The 22898-nt window shown below is 39.0% G+C and overlaps 1 protein-coding gene across 2 annotated transcripts in view; it reads left to right on the forward strand.

The window, feature by feature from the left end:
• The first annotated feature begins 11496 nt into the window (after positions 1-11496).
• Positions 11497-22898, forward strand: part of PHACTR3 (phosphatase and actin regulator 3) — a 105438-nt gene continuing 94036 nt past the window's right edge. Inside the window, exon 1 of one of the 2 annotated variants that reach the window (XM_069871975.1) lies at positions 11497-11678. In XM_069871975.1, the coding sequence (XP_069728076.1) occupies positions 11570-11678 (109 nt within the window). In that variant the 5' untranslated portion in view covers positions 11497-11569. The remainder of the gene's footprint in view (positions 11679-22898) is intronic. The other variant, XM_069871976.1, reaches the window with a different exon arrangement.

Below are 22898 nucleotides of genomic sequence, written 5' to 3' on the forward strand. Positions count from 1 at the left end.
ATACGGCCAAATGATGTCCCAGCTAAGCATTCTGGTACTGTAAAAGTAAATAGAAATGTAGTCTCTCTTATGAAGTTTCATCATAGCTGGTGAAGAACAAGTACAATAAAGAAGAAATACACAGGAACACCTGTGATAGTAATTTTTTTTTTTTTTTTTTGATAGGTTGGTTCAACTGACATAGAGCAACGTGGGCTTTGTCACTAGGTACTTCAAACCAAACCTGCTAGTTAAGTTTTCAAGTTTAACACTGGTATAAACAGGCTGGCAAACTAAGTTGAGGATCTGCAACTCAAGTTAGTTTTTTTTCCAGTCTGGTCTGTTTAGCTTTTATGTGATGCCATTATCGTGGGTATGGCCTTCCACACCTCCATTACACAGCTGGCCCTAATATTTAATCTCTTCAGAATCCAGTTTACTCCTGTACAGCTGCTCTGACTCAATAATGCTGACAGAAGTAGTAAAATTTCCCTTCAGTATCATAAGTGGCTCTGCCTCTCAGCACCAATTTATTAAGTAAGGAAACACCATTCTGCAACAATCCCTTTGCTGACCACAGCTGCACTAATCACTTGCTGTAAACACAATTGTGGACCTGATGATGAAAACTTTAGACTTCTGGGCTGTTCCTTATCTTCTGAGAATATGCTTTCTTCTACAATCGCTGCCAAGTTATAAGCTACAGCCTTTCCACCTTCTGCTCATACCACAAGCTGCAAAACACGAATGACTTACATGTGAAAGTCCTCTCAAAAAGCACAGAAGAGCTTTAGAAGGACAATTCATAAACATGCCAAGGTCTCTAACAGTTAATTTTGGAAGGGAGGGGAAAAACCCACCTCAAGGCACGGGCACTTCAAAAGAAAAGAATAATGCAATTTTCTTTTCTGGAGGAATATGAGAAATGAGCCATATGAGATCTACAAAAATAGTGTCTATCAGACAAGGAAGCATGAAATACTAGGATCAGAAAGAAACAAGCAGATTCATTCATGCAAGCATTTTCCCTTTAAATCACCACATTAATCCACCCAATTCATGGCTTGCTGAATCATAATGATTTGAGGCAAAAGTTTATCTAAGAACTAAGCTAAAATGGAATCAGATTCACCAAGTGTTACCTATACAGCTTATATCAAAGTATCATCATTCCGTCTTATGGCAAAACCAGCCCATACATTAATTACTATAGAGGTCTTTTCCCCATGCAACTCTGCTGAGCAAGAGATAAATGTTGATGTAAGAAGTCCTTACCAAGAGTAATAATTGCATAAAATGAAATATTGGAGGTGCTAAAATCTTTGCTCAATATACTCTATTTTGTGCAAAACATAAGAGGATTCTTTAGAAATGTTGTGAAAAAAAGCATTTCGTATTTAAGTTTACATATTATTTCTCTATTTGGCTACCACACCCTACTTTGAAGCTCTAATCACATAGTGCTCTCTAGTGGCTGTCAGTCAAGAAAACCTTTGAACGTTTTAAAACATGGAAAATAATAAAAATATTCAGCTGCCTCTGTAGTTAACCACAACTAAGTGAAAGAACAGCTCTTCTGACAAGGAGCATCAAATCTGGTACACAGGTAGCCCTGTCTGCAACAGCTTGTAGAAATGGGCTTGGAATGCCTTCCGTTACAATTCATCAGAGCTGACATTTTGAATGTGAACCAGAAAGTTAAAAAAATCCTGTTTAAATGAGAATAAATGTGGCATGTTAGTATATCTCCAGACAAGTTGACCTTACATCCTGAACAACTGACTGAGGAGTAAATAGTGACTTCAGGCACAGACTCAGGTAACACAGCGCAGAATAAAACGAGAGTAACAGATTCCTTCTCTCCCCTTGCTGAGTGTCACCACATTCCTGCATGTTAAATAAATTGTTGTGAAGCTGTTTCAACAAACTTTATTGCCTTGTCCAGAAACATGAGCTGGTCAGTGGATATGAAGAGAGCTGGCATCACAGTTCATAAAATTATCTGTTAAGAACTTATCAAGTCTTGGGAGAGAGAAGGCACTTGGTTTTGCTTCAGCCTTCTGCACTGACCCAAGTCTTGTTCTTTCTTAAGGACTCCATAACACAGCTGTCTGGAACCTGTACACACCACCCCCTGCTAATAACAAGACAAAAAGTAACTGTTAAAATAGCTTACTTGAATTTTTACTTTATGTAGGGATTCCTTTAAAAAACACATTCGGGCACATTTTCAAAACTGAATGGCCAAATATTTGTCTCTAAGTATTTCATGTTGTATTTCTTGAGTGCAAGGTGTACAACAGGCCAGAACAGCGCATCCAAGCCAATTATACTTTTCATTAGTGTTGAAATATAAAGCATCCCAGACAACTAGCCCACATTCCATTTCAGTACCAAGTCAGAATGGGAGTTCAGGGAGACATACTCAAAAAACCCCAACAACCAAACCCACCCAAATTATTTTTAGATTAGTGTAACTCTAAAACATAAAAACTTGTGCCGTCACCAGTGTTGAACTTAACCTTGTGACCAAGAAAAAAATAAAATCAAGGAACAATCCAGTGTGATTTATTCCTAATATATAGAACATTATTTTCTTAACCATTCAGAAAGCTTTTCTCTACAGCTTTTTAAAATGATGCTTTATTTCTTACTACATTGTAAGCTTTGTAATATAATTAAAAGATGTGTAAAATCCAACATGAATAGGTATTAAATCTAGTCTTTAGAATCCTAGATAAAGTAAAAATGTGATTAAATGTGCCAGTACTTCTCAACCTCCATTATCACAATAGAACTCCGTAATAGTCTGGGAAATTCCTGGATATTAATGCAACAGAATTACTTCTGTCAAGAGGACTTTCTCAAGACCTCTTGAAGTTCTGGTATACAAGAGTCTGACAGGAGACTATTATCCTCTGCCCATAATAACTGAGGCATTTCCATAACCATTGGCCTGTTGACACAGCTGTTGTAAAATATCTTAGTAAGATAAATGATACTTCAGTATTTGTTACTTTAGATGCATAAATAAATAAAGGATAAATAGCAAAATTGCCCTTTAAAATAATTACATAATTCCTATGGTTCCCTGGTAGGCACACCAATAATTTCCTCTATATGATAATGCTTCATCAGTGTATCCTCTCAGCCCTGTCAGATATTTATTCAGCCAAATAAAGCACAAATTGCCGAGCACAAAACCACTACTGAGCGTTTGCAGTATCATCCATTAGCTCCATGATTTCCTTGACAGCACAAAGGATAGCAGGCTGCCAATTACAATTAAATAGAGGTCCTTATGGTCTCAAGCAGAGCTCCTTATTGCACTGGGTAGGAAAATGCAGGTTAAATCTCAAGAGTAATATAAGATGGACCCAAACCTGGTCCTAGTAACTATCTTTTACAGAATTGGAAATATCTCTTTAAACAATATTTGCATGACATTTGCGTTGGGCAGAATACAGACAACGTGACTTTCTTACCTTGTCAGCTACTCTTCTGCTCAGGAAATCCAGTAGGAGGCCCACGTGAAAATTTAAGAAGTACATACTGTATCATTCAGATGCACATATATAACATCTTCACAAATGGAGAAAAAGATTCACTTTGACAGCTTTGGTTCATAACGCATAAATAGACACAATTTTTGTAACAGCCACAAAACCAAGGGAGAAGACAAAATATTAAAAGAATTCATGACTACTGAATGATTTTTGAAGCGAGCCAGCCCACTGGCATCTTCCCTGACTGATCTAATTATATTGATTTCCACTTTTATTTTTTCTGAGGGCAAGGGAGTGGGGAACCAGGACCTCCCCCACCCCCCCAAGTTTGCTAGCTCACTAAGCAAGGGTGTAATTACCTAATTATAAATGTTGTGGGTTATACAATCTCATAGCTGCATAGATATGTACCTCCAATACACATGCCTATGTACGGCTAGCAAGATTTCTAAGAAACACTGGAAGCAGCTGGGGCTGTTGTCCTTGCTGTGTACAAGTTCAAAGCCATATCCAATGCCCTTCAAATACATTGGTAATACTTCCTTAAATCCACTCCTCGCTACAGCATTTCTGAGTGTTTCCTGAATTCACTGGTGAGTGATGAGACTGCTTTGTTAGAACATCACTTTCAGTGTAATTACATGACACCAACAAACCCCATAAAACATTCTGGCACAACACACCCCTGCTGAGCTTGTAATTCTCAGCCCCACCAGCTGTGCTGCTGCAACTCCTCATTTCACCATACAGGAGATCCGATCACTGACATAAGCCAGGTCAGAAGAAGCACTAAAGAAAGAGGACTGGGTGGTAACGTCCGTCTTTTTATTTGTTCAATTTATACCACAGTCCTACAACCATATTGGCACAATGGAGATGGCAAACTACAAAGCACAAAGAACAAGCAAGTCGAAGTAGAACTTCTCAAACCAGGTTACTGTTGAAGTCAGCATGTCATGTAACTCCCAGACTCTTGTGTTTTAATAGATGCAGTAATCCTAGTGAAGAAAGAAGCCTTTAAAATACGAATCAATTAACTTGTACGTGCTTATAAAATTTGGTTCAGAATTTGGCCTTTAAGAAGTTTATCAGAAATAGTGTTTGCAAAATCCTACTTGCACTTTTCTTCTAATGTGGCACTTGGCCTAGAAAGGGGCTTTGTAACAACAATCTGAATTTTGACCTCACTGGAGAATTATGACAGGCAAATTCTGCATTTTATTGTTGGATAAAGATGTTAAAGGATTTGTTTCCAAAATACATAAGATGAAAGCTTCAGAGTCTGAAAGTGATGACCTGATTACGGTCTACTGCTGTTTGGAAACCAGGCTGGTAAAGGGTATTTTACACTACAAAAATTTCCATGATTGAATTGTTCCGACAATAATAGCAACAATAAAGCAACAATAATTGTTGCTTATGATAATGTCATAGTCTCCAGCTTTAAATTCACATAACAGAAGATTTGTCTAGATTTGTCTTGGGCTAACTTTTCAGGTTAAAAGTTTACTATTAGAACTGATCCTAGAAAAAGAATCACTATCTCTGTCCATCACTTACGTTGTCTTTAAATTAAGAAGCCTGTCCTTCCAAAATTTGCAGCAAGATGGCATCTGCGCCATTAAGAAACAGCACAGTAACCTGCAGTACAGTAGATAAGCAGATTGTTTTAAGATTGCTTGCTGTCATGGCAATATACATAACTGTCCAAAAAATAAAATTATTCTTAAAAAAAAAGAAAATTAGCTCAGTTTTTTTGCTGAAGAATGATTCCTCAGGAAGACTATATCTGCAAAAGAGCAGAAACACAACCTCCATGCCAATAATCTTACTGCACATCCATATTTTGCCTAAATGACGATGCAAACAACTACATAAATCCTTACTTTATCTCTTAGAAAGCAGTAATTTCACTATATAGGAGTGGTATTCAGTCCCCTTTTTCCTTAAAATAACCCAAAAATTCCTGGAATTTATTTGTCGCTGTTCTGCTTCCCCTTTACAGTCTTGCTTCAGGAACTGGTGAGCAGGACATGGAATGGATGGAACCATCCCAAGGTTTACTCTATCTCAGACACATCTAACACTAGGTAACGCATGGAAACACTTGGACAAGTGGCCACTGCATTCCTCTCTGGGGAAGCTAAACCAGCAAGATAAATTATCTTAAATCAGCTTCACCAACACTTCTGTTACACTATGTAGCCCCTAAGTATGTGAACTGGAACTTCTGGGGAGTCATGCAATACACAACTTCAATCTCAAAACAGATACTGTGCTGCTAAGCTGGTCCTTGCTTATTATGAGTTTTAATCAATTTGATATTTCATTCTTCTATCTTCAGTTGCCGATCAGCCCTAGACTTCCTATTTCCCTCCCACGAAGATCAGCCCAGCTTAGGTTCCAATTACATCAGGTTGCCTCTCCTGTGAGAAGCTGATAAATCCTGACTATTATAGTCTTCACTAGATTTCAGGTCCCCAAGAACTCCAAACTGATCTACTGAAGGAAGCTCTGTCACTATTTTCACGTATCCTTGGCCCCTGAAGTATTTTAACTCTCCAGCTGCAGAATTTCTTGTGTATCATGGTCAGTGTGTGAAATACCAGCCAAACTCCTGTGTCACATAAGAATTGAAACTGATACACAGATTACATAAAAATGCCATTCAAGTAAATGTTGAAACTTATCCTAACATGAGCTGCATCAAAATTTTGTCCTGCAACTCTGTCGAAGATTTCTCAGCTCTCATCCAATTAGCACAGAACACAATTTTTCTCTTTCCAGTTCTGCTGACAACTGAATGATCTTTGCTATTTGAATGAACTTGAAAAAATTATACGTCAAAGTTATTCCTGATTTGGTAACAGCAAGACAAGATCTGAATCCGAATGTACTGTCTGAATACAACACATAATAAAAAGGACATATCTGATAAGGGTACAATTTGTCTAAACTTACCCCTGAAAACGTGAGCTAAGTAAAATACAAACACTTCCAACAGCAAAGCATAAACAAAACTTTTCCTATATATTATAAAAATATAATATATATATAACTATATATATATATAAAACTTTTTCCTATATATTTTATATGGAATATAATGGAATTTAAGTGCTCAAAATAGTTATTAAAATGTCTACTTCCTTTCTAAGCAATTTATCACTTGCAAGGAGAAAGCAAACACCACTGCAATGATTATAATATACTTGTCTTCCTTGCACTATACTCCCCTATGACTGACCCTCTGAGAGATGGAACCTGAGATCCAATGATGTGAGATATCTGGAAAGCAAAGGAGCTGCTGCAACTTGCATTCTGTCTATATTCTAGTTATACTGTATATGTTCATCTTACTGAAATATGCTGATATAAAAAAAATAAGCACATAATATACTAAATGTAGGAGCGTTATGGTGATTACTAATACTTGAAACACACATCTACAAATATGATTTACTTATCAAAAAGAGTCTCTTTATTCCATAATATAGAAAATATGGAGTATGTTGAGAAAGGCCTAGGCTGCAACTATGGATAAACCTAAGTGATGTGTTATTTTCTAGCATCTATGTAACCATCTTATCCTTACATAGATGGTTACTGTTTGTCAAGAAGACAGGCAGCTGAACTGCCTCCCTTTACATTTTTTCCTGCCTCTTTCTTTCCTGTTCCTTCACTTATAAAATGACAGAGCAAGCTCTAGAGCCGTGAGAGGAAGGAAAGATGAAAATCAGATGGGTGATTCCTAGCAGAGCTCTTGAGTATCAGAGATGTTAGAAGTGAACGCGTACATGAAGCCACCAATAAACATGACTTGATGCGTATTCATTGTTTTATTTGCCTTTCAGAGTAGCAACTACATCATCACGCTTTCAAGAAGACATCTTTCAAGCATCTGTACTTACAACGTTGTGACTGCTGGATGATACTTACATCTCCTCTCAGTGACATGTACTTATCTTCTTGATAAATAATGGCTCAAAATAGGCCCTAAGTCCTCTTTACCAAGAAAATACAAAATACAAAAAGTAAATAGAGACAAGAGCCTGATTTTGAGCATGGGAATGCTCATCTTTGTTGTTACTGTATGCATACTGAACTCCAACAAGCTGCCATAAGATCTAAAAAACTAGGTTAAGACTCACAAGCAAAAGAACAAATGCTTTCTGTTAGTGCAGCTAGCAAAACTCCTGTGAGCAGGGCTATTTGTCCCTTGGTCATCAAAACAATTATAACATGAAAGCTGATAGGGTCAATCCAAATGTATCCTGAACTCATTTTTCTAAATAACAGCACAGAAAAAAAGATGAAAGTTATGCTCAGAAATCACATATAGGCTTCAGATTGATGAAAATGAGGTTAATATTCTGCTGATTCAAGAGAAACAGCACTGACGTGACTCACCTCTTTTCTTCCTCCTCAGAAAATTATTCCTTTCTAACAAAAGTTAGGATTTATCTTTCTAGAACTAGATCATGAAATGGGAGTTCAGCTGTCTATCAAACAGAAAGCAAGTTATTCAAATCATGCATATCACTTATATAATGGCATTTAAAAAAATTTTGTCAAGGGAAGGCATATCAAATGGACATGCATTGCTTTGGCTGTGGAACATGCATCAAGCTAGATAAAATTCATTTTTTCTTTTGTGCTTCTTGTGCGGATATTTTATTACAAGCAATATTTTTCTGCAACTGAATAGAATCCAATTGCAGAAGTATTTGCCACTAGACTAGAAAAATCTCATCATAACTTTTTGTCATAAATATCAAGGGCTAGAAATCCTCCGAGAAAAAAATAAACAGATCAGATCATTGTTCTTGCTGCAAAAATCTTGCAAACTTTTTTTACCACATGACTGCTACGGTGAGAAAATAAACCAAATAAAAGGAGACTCGTGCTTCTACTGAAAGTTATTCCGATCCTGCAAATATTTTTGTTTGTGACATTTAGATAATTATATAAAGTAGTAAAGTGGAACTTAAGGGCATTCTTTCAAGTGCCAAGTACCCACAAGCTAGAGCCAAGTTTAGTTCCATTCCAATTTCAGAGAGATTTACAAATCAGTGTATTTACAATATATTGGTTGCCTCCATCAGCTTCTATTTACTCCTGTGAAAATTCTCCATGCCTTTTGGCATTGGTCCTTCAACATGAAGGAAAGACTTTGCCTCACATTTATGTTCCCTGTCAAAAGCTTTGCCCCCTGAAGGAATGCAGGGCCAGCTTTAAGGCATCAAAATGAAAACTGCAAATAGATGCACCATCATCATTACACTTGATAGTACAAGATAAGCAATGATACTTTTTATGCAAGAGACATTATTTAGCAACAAAGGTCTAAGTAATTAAACAGAATTATTTTTCTTCTGGCATCCTCTCCCCCAAACCTGATGACGGTTCATTGGGAAATAGCAAGGTGGCCTAAAGGCAGCTCTGTCAGCTGGCAGGCACCTAGGATTTATTCCCAGACTGAGTTGCTTGATGCTTGGTTTGGCAGGAAGGGGAGAAAATGAAATGTTTTAACAAAGTTAAAACAGCAAGGCAGATTCCAGCCTTGTTTGGCTGATTTCTATTAGACAATATTTTAGGATCCAAAGGAAGCGTCTGATGTGTCCTCTATAGAGGCAATCCATATGTGAATCGGTTAAAAATACATCAGTCTCATCTTGTCTGCTTCTATATGGTACTAAAGCTGTCTTGGAGATATTCTTTCTTGGGTTGAAAGCATTTTGATACACTTAATCTTGTACAAATGCTTAGATTTGATATGGAACTTTTCAAATGTATGTTTTATACAAGAAATCTGTATCATTCTTCGCTGCAGAAAGCAGGGACATCAATTAGTAAAAAGAGACTTACAAAGAATTCACTAGAAACCATCAGCATTTTCTAGTATGACTGAAAAGCTATATAGAGAAAAAACATTTAAGACTTGCTACTTCCTCTCTTTTTAGGACTAAAACCAGACTTGGTTTATTATTTCACTAAAAAGGGAAGATTTCTTACTTGAAAACTGGACCCAGTACCTGTGTCAGATTGTGCTATCTGTTTGCATGGAAAAAAAATCTGTCATAAGCAATTGTTAGAGTTCATGACTCCCTTTCAAAGTTGAGTCATGGCAACTCAAAAGCTTGACTCGAGGGGGAAAAGGAATACAAAATACATCATGATCTCTTCAAAGCATCCCTTATATAAGTGTTTTGGATTTCTTTGTTTGTTTCCTTGGGAGTATTTTATACCATGATAAAAAATGGTTCATTTAGCTGTCTTTTTGGAATGATGATGTGTTGATTGACTGGCAAGACTTAAAAGAAATTACAAAAACTGACACTGAAAATGTGTCAAGATGGCCATGTTAAGATCTCAAAACCCCCATCTCACAGAATGCCCTTGCTACCTTAATTTATTCCACTGCATTATGATACAGCTTAGATCACACTACCACATGCTACTTTTTGCTTAGGATCTACCTTATACTCAGTAAGAAGGGATAGTACCCATTGAACAGGAATCCTTTTCTTCAATTTCTGTTCTTCTGACAATATTCAAACTCACCATTAGATGCAGCAGTGTACCCCAGCCACGAGCAGATGAGACCAGAACAGCCATGCTCAGGCCTGGTTTAAACAGTCTCTGAAGTACTTTCTCACCAAGCCCTATGCCAAGCACAGTTCCAAAAACTTCTTATTTTTGAAAAGGTCACTAAAGCAACCAAACCACAGGGAATACATAGCCCAAAGGTGACTTCCAAATGAGATGTGTGCAGGTGGCTAGCTTTGAAATGACTGCTTCAAGAAAAAAGGTGCATACGTTTCTCAGTGTGACAGATGTGATGAATTTTGGGTTTTCTCCTCCTCCTTCCCCCCCCCAAATACAGCAAAGACACAACCCCACAGAGCTGTGTCATTTTACAAGGCTGGTAGTGATAGAGCTAGAAGGTATGGGTATAAACTGGAGAGGGGCAGATTTAGACTAGACATAAAGAAGAATTTCTTCACTGTGAGAGTGGTGAGGCACTGGAACAGGTTGTTCCATCCCTGGAGGTGATCAAGGCCAGGTCGGATGGGCCTTGGGCAGCCTGACCCAGTGGGAGGTGTCTCTGCCCAGGAGTCGGACATGGATGATCTTTAAGGTGCCTTCCAACCCAAACTGTTCTATGATTAGCTCCTGCTCTCAGAAATTGCTAAACACATTTGGTTTATATAAGATATGCAAAATGTTTCCCATGTATTTCTGTAAAAATAACAAATGAGTGACTGCATTAATGGAAAATTTTCCGACAGAGTGTTTCATCCCTAAAATTTTGCCAACTTATACCTGTCTCATGATGGGAAGTTGGTCAGCATCACCTGTAAGTGTTGCACCCGAGTTGCTTGTAGGTACCTCTATCCTTAATGCCTGTTTCATGGAATGGCAAAAGTGATGTTGAACACACACTCCACAACCCTGCCCCACTATAACACACGCCAGGAGAACCCACAGGGTCCCAACAAGCACCGACGGAGCGTTGTGTAGGACTTTACTAGGAGAGCGATCCAAAAGCATCCCTGGTTTTCACAGGTCACAACTCCAAGAAGACCCCGCCTGCAGTCTGGGTGCAGCCCAGCAACCCCTCTGCCGGCACCCACCGCCAGACCGGGAGGACTCACCCTTCATTTCAGGAAAAGCTCGTAAAACCCGAGCCAGCGCGCCCCCCGCGCACACCTGCGCGCCCCCCGCCTTTGTGCGGTGCAGGTGCGGCTCCCCCCACCCCGCCCGTGACGTCAGGCGGCCGCTCGCGGGGCACCATGGGAGAATCCCAATGTTTTCCAACGGATGCGCTCAGCCCCGCGGCGGCTTGAGGCGACTCCGGGAGCGGCGCTCGGGGGGGCGTCCCGGCAAGGGGCGTTGGGGGGCCGGGCGGGCCCCATGGCTGCCCCCCGTCAGGCGCCCGGCGCCGCTCCCTGAGCCCCCGCGCGTCCCGGGGAGAAGATGCTGCCGCGGCTGGTCCTGCCCGGCTGACGCCCCCGGTCCCCATTGTCCCCCCGGCTCCATGAGCGCCTCCCCCCGCCTCTGAGCTGCCCGCCCTCCCCCTCATGGCCGCGTCGGAAGAAGGGACCGGCTGCTTTCTCCCGCGAGGCAGGTCGCAGAGCGACCCGAGCATCCTCAGCGACCCCGCGGGACCCGGCGCCGGGCAGCACCCAGGTAGGGCCGGGCGGAGCGCCGGGATGCTGCGGCGGCTCCGAGCGGGGGGCTCCTCCGCAAAGCCGGGGGGCTGGCCCAGGGCTCCTCCTCCTCGCCCCGCAGCCCCTTCCCCTCGCCCCCAGGCCGCCTCTGGCTTCCCCCGGGGCCACCGCTGGGACCGAGGGTCACGCTGAGCTAATGGGTTTCTTTGGTGGGGCGGGAGGGGAATAAGGGCTGATAAAGCGAGCTGTTTGCGTGGGATCTCCATGGAGACAGGGGAAGCAAAGTCATAATTAAAGGATTTCTCCCCACAAGAAGGCAATTTTCACTTAATAGGGAGAAGCGAAATCTCCTTATGAAGTGTAGGCGCATTGGGTGCTGCCGGGGGACGGAGTCCAACCGCTGGGACATAAACCGCGTATTGTCATTAGATTATCGTCTTCTTTAACCGTGGCTGATGATGCTTTCAGCCTAACTTCTATTTGAGGAATAATTCTGAATATCTGCGGGTTGTGACTCAGTAATTTCAGATGGCCGGAATCAAAGCAATGATGACCCCTTGAGAAAAAAGAAAAGAGATAACTGAATCACTTTGATGTGATGTGATCGCACGGAAAGGCACAACAACAAGCTGGAAGCAAAGGCTAAGAATCAGTTTACTCTCAGTTTATCTGAATATATGGTCATACAAGAGCTGGAAGGTTTCCTTATGAGAAAAGCAGTAACCAGATCAGTGTAATGATGATCAATGGGGTGTTGATCATCACTGCTCATTATGCTGAATTCTAAACCTAGAAATGGGTTTGGGGTTTGGGTCAGGCGCTGTCAGCCTGGAAGAGATAGTCCCTGCATGGAATTTTGAATTGAAATTTGGTTCCAGGCTTTTTCAGATTACTAAGTAGATAAAATATTCCAGGCTCTTTTCATAAACCTGCTATTCTGCTTCCTTCTGAACCAAAGAGGATATTGGTATTTGTTACTATTTTAGGTTCTTCTGTTTATTTTTCTTATCAAGCAATTCTGAGCACTTTGCTCTGGACTGAAATACAAATTAAATTAAGGCAAACAATAGATTATTTATCTCCGATGTCAACTGTTCTGATACCCTAAGTAAAGGGAACAAAGGACTCTTCTAACATGAACTGCTCTACTCACTCCCAAAGGGGCAATCTTGACTGAAAGAGGAATGTATGTTTCTGCCATTTGATTCTGGAAGCTGAAGTGACTAATGAAAGAAAGACATATGCAATCTCAGATTCAGTTCCTCTGTATTATTTTCTGCTAATTAGTTATTTTGACCTTTGTGAAATATACAACAAAGAAAGTACACAACATGTCTGACGTACAAAGATCTAAACATTATTATGCCTTTTGTAAGGAGAAAAAAACCTAGTAGCTACCTACTAAGTAGCATGTTTTTCCCCCTAATACAGACTTCATCAGATAAGTGTCCCATTGCATAGCAGAAGCTATAGTAATACAGTAGAAAAGATGTTTTTTATGGTGTTGTGTTGTACATAAAATACTTTGAGAGAAACAAAAGGTGATAAATACATGTGTTTTTTGTCCGGGTAGATATAGTTCATAGTAGCGTTAGCACATTTGGTAAGCTTTTGGGGTTTTAAATTGTTTATCAAAGAGTACTGAATGGCTGTTTGCTTCAAAATGATAATAAAATGAACATAAATGACTTAACTGTGGTCTAAAATATTATTTAAATCCGGTAACCACTTACTATGAGTAATTTCATTCAACCAGCTACTCAAAAAACTGAAATACAATTTATACTACTGTAAGAATTATGTATGCTATATGACATAATTGTATTTTAGCTTCTTTTATTATTATGGAAATAATTATATCCTTATCATTGTAATACCAACCATCTATAGACTCTTAAGTCAAAGGGAAGTCTCAGGAGTGCAAAGTGACACACATTGAGCTTGTGTTTACATCCCAGCCTTGCTCGCATACAAACCATGCAGAGAAGTAAGTTTGAACATGTAGGATTCTTTGTTATTTTAAAAACTAAATTAATTTTCATTAACTCTTAAGTCATGTGTTTAATTTATACCGACAAATAAGCCAATAAAGCAATACAGATATAACTGAAGGATCACTACACAAACATTCCTGCTTTTATATGGCATGTGAGTTATACTATATTCCTAGTGGAGATGCACTCTTGTTTTGCAGTATTTTCTTGAATGCATGATGTGGACAAGGATTATTCTGCACCAGTTCATTTGACTGTGTCTGCTGTAGGAAAGTATATTGAGGTAGAAAATGTGGTAAAAGAGGAAGCCAGCCTACATTCTAAAGATTTTTCTGGTGTTGATGTAGGTTTGTTTAAAGACATAATTTATATTGCTCTCCTTGACCTATACAATTACAGTATTTTTTTCAGCCTAGCTTTGTACAGGAAATTTCCATGACATAACTGAGAAGGTAGAGATGGCAGCATATGGTTTTTCATGTATTTACCTAAGAAAATTCTCTGATTCAGTGCTTCCTTTTCCTTTGTCTCTTGAAGCACCAGCTTAACAGTCGCATTGACCGTACACAGCATGGTTACAAGACTTTCTGTCTCTCTTGCACAAGTTCAGAATCTTCTATCACTGGACCATATAATCCCTTTTTAGCTGATACTGAGTAGTGTAATCATCAAATTTGTGGAACCTTGGATAAGCAGACTGCAGATGGCAAGAGTTAGTTCAACTTCTTATTGCTTTCATTTGCAAATTTTTTTTATGAACTATTGCTTGAGGTCAAGTCTCAAAGGGAGTTTCCCATGTGAGAACAAAACTGTTTTGTTTTGGTTTGTTTTGTTTGTTTGGTTTTTGGGTTTTTTTTAAAGAGGACTTCCTCTTCTTCCAGACAGATCAGGGAATAACTAAGTCACTTGAAGGTTTGAATATTGATTTTTTGTTGATTTTTGAGTTCTGGACACTTAGAATCCTGATTGATGCCAGCAGAAGTTGCAATTACTCCAAGCCTTGGACAATCAGGGCTCACAATAAAGCTTCTTATCTAGTGCACTTTTCTTTACAAAGCATTCACAAAGCATTATAAAGCTCGTTTATAACCTTAATTTACTATAACAGATGTAATCTTTGCAGACTACAGTGAATTTTATCACATGTAAAAAGCTTAAAAAAATAACACGTGCCACTATGATTGTATTAAACATTCCTGCAGTAAATAAGATAAACAAGGTGTCAGTAAACTAGACTAGAGGCAATTAATAGCCACTTATTCTAAAAGAGAGATACAACTTCACTGATTTATATCCTTCATATGCAACTTTAAATAAACAGCAGCTTCTCACAGTGATCAATTAAGACATCACAGTCATGGTCTGTGAAGAAAATATGGACTTCAGTATCTGTGTAGGCTCTACTGACAAACAGATAATTTTATCCAGCATCTCAATAGTACATATAGTTCCTATTGGCAGTGTAGAGAATACTGGAAATGGTATAAGAAAAATAAGAAGGAATGACTGTTTCTTTGTTTTAACCGAATCAGTTATTTTCTCATTTAAGACAAAATAGTGCATTTCAACCTGTGGGCTTAGCTCTGAGCTGAAAGACTGCTGTAGAGAATACCACATCCTGCTATAACATCAAGGAGAATTTTTTGAGGCAGTTAAGAAAGTTTAAAAATTATAAAATACTAGTTAAATTCTAATTTAAAATATTAAAAGGTAATGGAAGTTGATTTAGATGGCAACAGACAGCAGTCACTTAAGAAAACATAATGCAAAGAGGGATTTCATTAGTTCCAGAGGTCCTAGATTTTCCTTTCCCTTTTGTCTTAACCTTCCTCCATCTTTCCAGATCAAGAGAGAAAGAAAAGTCTAAAGGGGACATGCATGTAAAATTCAGAACAGATTTCAACTTCACCATCTATTTGAGAGACAGTTGCAGGAAACCAAAATATTGCTCTCATTATATCCTTCCAGCAGTCACAGGGCATAGGAAAGATGTCAATCTCATTTGATTTGTAGTCATAGAAGATAGAGCTCCACAGACTGTGGAAGAGCACGACATGTCAAAACTCTGTATTATTTGAGGAGATACAGACAACCATGACAATGTGTGAAAATGTTGTGTCCCCCCCGCTTAATTTTGAGATAATCTGTTTTAATTTGTATAAATGTACATTTATGCCATCATGTTTTGCTCTCTATGCTGCTACTTTTCCTCCCTGGAACCATGTAATTAAAGGATGCTTTTTCAGGATTGGCACCACTGAGTTCTTCAGTGGATCCTGCCAGTGGTTCAGCGCGTCTTCCTTCTCCTCCAGTGTAGCATCTGCACAAAGACAAGGAGCTCTTGTGGTGCAAGCAGTATTGTTAGCTATTGTTAACAGCTATGTTAGCATAATCTCTTAGCATTCTTGTTGAAGGCTGATGAAGGGGGCTTCTCAGCCTCTACACTCTTTGCTCTGCTGTTCTTCAAGATCTGACAAGTTAAAGCTACTTCACAGTAGATGTGCTAGAGATGTACAATTGTGTCGCTGCCAGACACTTATTCCCATTTTATTTCTATTGATACCATTTGTAATCAGCAGCACTGTGCACTGAATTAACTCAAGGAGATTACAGCTGCATAAAACTTAAAGCTCCTTTGTCACTGTTTCTAGTTATCATAATTCAAAAGTTTTGTAGAGGAAGCATTCTTGTAGGTATTCTTCTAGGACGCTAAGATGAGAATTTAAGTGTTACGTTCCTTTTATAGTGTCTCTCTTTGCACTGATGGATGACCTGTAACCCAGGGGAGCCTCACTGGCAACATAAGGACATCAGCCATCTAAGTAATCCCTAGGGAAAATCATAATGCAATAAAATATCAAATATAGGAATACTCTATACTAGGGCTTTTTTTTTTTCCTCCTTTTTAAAGCGCTAATCTACCCTGTGTCGCTCCCTTCATATGCCTACCACTGATTTCTCATAACTGTTCAGTGTTGATTTATGCTGCTAAAGATTGTAGTTAAACACTTACTACTGGTATATTCGTTCTTAAAACAAGTTTGCCCAGTTGGAGTATTGTGCCTAGAATAAGGTGGCTTTTTAGCAGTTGGAAAGCTATGCTCTTCCCTCTTAATTATCAGGACACTACACTGGTAAACTGTATGATGTTGGAAGCTACTGGCAGGGGATGTTTGAAAACTCAAAAGCACATTAAAGTAAAGTAGAGTAGGCTTGGGTGGCAGATGCTTAAAAGGAACAAAGGGAAGGCCCTTCATTGTATTTCTTCTGAAACAAGAAGTGTACCAGGTCTCCTACATCCTTTCCCAACACTATTAGTTTATGAACAAAATCAACTAAGCTAGTCAGTGCTTTTGGTCTGGTTTATGACTCAACCCTATTTTTCATATATATTAAGCTTTGTGATATTTTGAATTCCTTCACTCAAAGTCGCAGTGTTTCTGTTCAAATCCAACCAAAAGGCTCCCAGCAGAAACTTTCTGTTCCACATATATTTAGTTCCTTGTGAGATACCATGGGGAGTATATGCAGGAATACTCAGTAGAGGCGAGAGACATGCAGAGTATTAATTTAGATTCCAACTTAATATCCCATTTCCTTTTACATTGGAATCCAAGTTTCAGCCTATAAGGCTCCCTAGAACTTATGTTATTTGTGGGAATGTACAGTTAGTGCTTTTTATCACATAGCACGAGAAAAATCATGACCGTATTATGAAGTACTACACTGCTAGTTATCCTTTAACAAATGGGCCACTGGGCTTTAGGGAGGGTCTTTTTCTCTCATCAAATCCCCAGTCCTTTGCTGGTCTGGTCTAATTGTATCCGAAGTCCCTGTGATGCAGGGAAACTTTACTGGAAGGGCAAGCTCCATTGTTTTCTCTCTCCCTCCTACCCCAGCAGCTCTCCTCCCTGGTGCGTGACTCACCTCGTAGGCACAACAGCTCCTCACCAGCATTTTCCTGATGGGGAGATTAATCTCCCCATTTCTGGAGAGGAGAATGGGCACAGTGCACTTGGGCAGGCTGCACAGATCTAGTCTCACTAGACGTAGATTCTTTTGCTCTCAATGCATAATTGTGGTACCACACATGTTTAGATTTGTGACAATGGCGTGGTGTTACGTTGCATGTTACTCAACGCGATGCACGCTTAACAAAAACTGCTTTTTGCTGGTTGCCTGGGTGTTTCAGGTACTGAAACTCTTAAGTATTTAGTTTACTTCTTGGGATTCCAAAGAGAGCTTGGTGAACTTATGTTTTAATGCTACTTTTGCAGCACTTAAATGAGATCTGTTAATAAGTGTGCTATTCATGCTGAGGGCTGGTTTTAGGCTTTTCCAGGGTTTGACTGTTCCCAGTGTTTGAGGACTTGTATTTAGCCAAATATTAGAGCTCTGTAAATGAAATAGAGACCTGTAATAGAGAGAAAAAAGTGTTTTACAGTTCTCTCCTTCTCCTAAATCCTAGGTTGGCAGGTAGTTTGAATGTTGCTGAAAAGATTCTTAAGCCTTTCTCCAAGAAGTGGAAATACTGATTATACATCATCATAACCCAGACTGGATTTATGAGAGTGAGGTCATTATATATGAAATACCTGGTGGTGTTTTATGAACTTCTTTTGCACCTAAAGTTACTTCTGCATCCTTGAGTATTAACCAAGGGTAGTGTTTTCCTCCTAGCTTTACAATCGTTGTCTTCTGAGCAGAAGGATTGCTTTGAAAGATCTAACTTTGAAATGCAGAAGCGTAAGGGACCGTCACAGTGCAAATGTGCGCTCTGCTCCCACACTACAGAGAGCCAGCACACTGTTATTCTGATATTCCAGATGCTTGTTGATTCTCTTAAACTCAGTGCTACTAGCAAAACCTGTGGGACACATAAAGGACTGGATCTAAACTTGAATATCAGAGTTAGAGTAGCTAGTGTATCACATATCAGTGAAAAGCTTTTCATTAGCTTTCTAATCTAACAGTTTCTAATATCCCTTGCTGAATCACAATTTTTTAGTTCTAGAATGTCTTAAATAACTATATTTCCCCTAGTTCCTGGGAATTCTCTCACATGCTCGAGAAAGAACCTGGTTATGTGTGCACAATTTCTTTCTTCACAGTCAAGTTGGCTGCAGCAACTATACTCTGGCATTAAAAGCTGGATGACATTGCATGCTGTGCAAACAATGCAGGATTGTTTTTTAAAAAAATTATTTTTATGTTGATACCTAAATAACACATTTGCATCTTATTTAAGAAATTCTTAGGTCTTACGTACACAATCATCAAAGGCAGCTGTATGAGTGAAAAAAGGCTTTTTCAGAGTTGCAGTATCTCATACATCACACAGAGAAGTATTACAGGTCTCTTGTATGCTCTCTACAAAGGGCGTTTCTGTTTCCCTCCTTAACTCTTCAAATGTTTTCATGCATCATAAAAGAACTATCACAGATTACAAAAAAGGATTCAGGCTCAGATTCTCCAAACAGATGTCTAGTCTGAGAAGTACCTATAGGCTAGATCTGAAATAATGCATGATTGTGCCACTTGCTGTGCAGCATATAAAGAGAAACTGTTCCCACTTTAAGTAGTGTGCCATCTAATTTGAAAGAGACCAAAAGCAGTGAAAAAAGCCAAGTGTTTCTTGTATTTTACATACAGGGAATTGAGCTGTAATTAATTGCCTTCTCTGAGTTTCTGTAGGAAGCCAGTGGCACCACTGGAAGTTGACTCTGTATTTTGTAAGGCTCAGTCCCATATCTTAAGCACAGAAACCATATGTAATGCTGCTTATGTATCTAGGTGTTTCAGAGTCTGCTAGTCAACTCATGGGAAAAACTGGAAGGAGGAGAATATCTTGCATAGAAAAGAAAATCTGATCTCCTTTTAGGATTGGATAACTTTGATTTCATATGTATTTGTTTTTAAAATGTAGCTGCAGTTTTTTGTTCTATGGCTTTCAGTGTTTCATATTACTAATAATGGAGAAATTTTAGGCAAGTACGAGGAAATCTGGTGAATTAAGGGGAAACAAATTTCTGAAACTCTGCTGTTTGCATTATATTACACTAGAACAGAAGGGACATGGTTCAGTCAATCAGCTTGTCTACTGAGTACTGAAACCCTGGCTTATCTTTTTCTTTTGATGTTAGAGGCTTTATTTTAAAACAAAAGTAAACTCCCAATTTGATCGCATACATTAAGTACAAATACTCTGACCTAATTTGCTCACAATAATTTGTGTACACAATGAGTTGATACTCTGTTCAAATAAGGATAAAATCATATGTCTGTCAATTAATAAAAAAATCTTCACACTTTGGCTATGAATGAAGATGGTTTATGATTAGTGACTCAATGTTCGTACCACAATTTGAAGATGTAATGAGTTATGTAATGCTTGGAGTCATGTTTATCTTGAAACTTAACTGTTTATTAGTTAAGTAACAGCATTAACCTTTCAGTCTTTAGTTTTGGAGCTCTGTTTCAAGACTGCCCAATTCGTGCTGTAATGAATGGGCTGCACCATTTATTTATTTATAAAACTACAGCATTTTTTAACCAAATTTGTGGCTTTGTATTTTTAAAATTTAATACATGGAATTGATTACTCTTTCTTCTCTAAGCAGGCCAGATCTATAAATACCAAAGAATAAGTAAAGCTGAATCTTATACCTTCATTTTGCTTCCAAATATATCTAGTTTGTATGCTAATACAATGGATTTTTCATGCCCATTGAATCCCATGCTTTTGTTTGAAATTCGAGTTGATTTATGGTCTAATGTATACACAATTTATAAACATCTTGGAGAGCATATCATATAAGCACTTGACGTGGGTCAATAGCTTCATGCTCGAATCTACATAAATATTTCAGTGAGATGATCTTAATCAAATGGTATCTTACCTTGCCCTCTGTAGTACAGTAATATCCCGTAATCACACATGGTTCATGCACGCGGACCTGTGATTATAACTCAAGAAATGAATGTCCTTATGCCTGAAGTACTTCATGTTTTTTGCATATAATGAAGAGATGGGTCATGTGTTAGCTTCCTTATTCTGTTTTTCTTTTTTTTTTAACATCCTCAAACTGTTCTGTTGCTGCATAACCTGTAACTGGACGTAGATCACTGTACTGCATCAAACCAGTGAAGGCTTCAGCCTTTTTCAAGGGCTGCTACATCCCTCAGGCCATGCAGTCTTCCTTCTGCCTTGCCCATATTGATCTACCATGAATGTCTGTCACATTCCATTCAAATGCTCACAGAAGCCGGCATATTACCTCTTAACTAAGCAGTCTGTGCTAAGGCTTGTTTTTTTTATTCTTATGAGAACTTAAGAAATGCTGCACTGGACCAGAATTGTGATCTATCAAGGCTAGGACAGTGTTCTTGACAGGGCCAGTAGGAGATGCAAAGCAAAACAAAGGGTGGCTGAATGAGCACATGTGAACACCAAATTAAGTATTCAGGGTCAGTCTTCTCTGTTTGACTTCTAATAACATACACAAGTGTTGATGTTTTGGGCAAGTTTGCTCAGCATCTAGAGCCTGCTCAGGCAATACATTAGTAGAAATCAGTCTCCAAGAGAGTTTCTTAGCTCCTATATGTACTTTTTAGTTATTTTGTCATGAATGATATCAATCTGTGTGAAATATTTAGATAGAGCAAACATTCTCAATGAAAAGTTAGTTACTATTCTGCAGAATTAGACACTGTTCCCTATTTCCAGATCTTGCTGTGTAAGCGATGTGATGAAATTGCTCTGCAAAAAGCGACTGTCTAAGCCAGAATACCTCAGCGTCCAGAGTTAAAAATGCTTTCAGTTATGTATGATGGGCAGAGTTGGGGAAGATGACAGCAAGTTTAGGACTGGAGCCTGGAAAGTTTTCCACACGACACTTAGTGTCACAACATTATTTCAGCTGGATTTGAGAACTGAAGTCAGGGAACAGAGAAAGGAAAGATGAGAGAAAGATTTCTTCTCAGCCAGCACACATGATGGTCAGCTATATAACAGCCACTCCTAAACATCCACATGAGGGATCACAGGATGACTGTAAGCATTACAATGACTCATTCCCTGCCTTTTGAATAAGCGTGGCAGTGCGGCAGGAGGATTTGAGAACCTTAAATCTTGACCGTCCCAAACTGTTCCAGCAGTAGAGAGAAAATGACAGTACAAGCGAAAACCACACTCACTCAACAGTATGCCAGGGTAGGAAAGTTGCACAGGCAAACCTTGGAAATCACAGTTGTTGAGAATGTTTGACAAATTCGTTTCTGTAAGCTTACGTTCTCTCCAGCTATCTCAATTTTCAGCCTCTTCTGGGTTGCTCACAGTGCATGATAATGTATTTAACCCAGATCAATTGGGTTACTCTGAACTTTATGCTTTGCAGATGGGACTTGTATAATTTTCTAAGGTCTGCATTTATGATAGAAGAGTATTTATTTTTAATTATAGCAGCTGTGCAATTTGAGTAGCAGCTTTTTGGGATTGAGGAGAAAAGTGTCATATTTTCAGATAGAGCAGTTCAGCTGAACTTCAGCCAAAATGTTTACTTCTGTAACAGTTGCTCATTTGACTTTGCTTTATGTTACAGTGCCTAGAAGCAGAGGGTAAGTACTCTTGTCAGAATACCGTGCAGAGAAAGCTCTAGAAAAACTAAAATGGAGACTGGTCTTTCACTTATACAAATTCTCCACTTGTTCACCACAAGTTTAAATGCTTAGTTTCTTGTTTAACTCAGAACATTAATAGAAAAATCAGAACTGAGATAAACTATGTCACTTAAGATTCCACGTATGAGATAATTAACTCCAGAGAACCTAGCAAACTGTAGCACTTCTTCCTGGAAGTGAGGAACATATGTGAACTTACTGTCATCTGGGAATCCCCTATATTTAGTAACATTACAGAGGTCATAGAATCATAGAATCCCCAGGTTGGAAAAGACCCACCGGATCATCAAGTCCAACCATTCCTATCAATCAATAACCATGCCCCTCAGCGCCTCGTCCACCCATCCCTTAAACACCTCCAGGGGAGGTGACTCAACCACCTCCCTGGGTCCTGAAGAACATACTATTTGACTGTAAACTCCTGATACTAATTCAGAATTGAATGGCGTGATACAAAAAATTACATCCTCATTAAACTTATGACTCTGCTAGATCTGTAATAGGAGCAAATATCAGGAATTGCCTGAGGCTGGTTTACTAGAACCCTCACAATAGTGGTTAACTTA

This window comes from Phaenicophaeus curvirostris, chromosome 18 (assembly GCF_032191515.1).
Source record: "Phaenicophaeus curvirostris isolate KB17595 chromosome 18, BPBGC_Pcur_1.0, whole genome shotgun sequence".
NCBI lineage: Eukaryota > Metazoa > Chordata > Aves > Cuculiformes > Cuculidae > Phaenicophaeus > Phaenicophaeus curvirostris.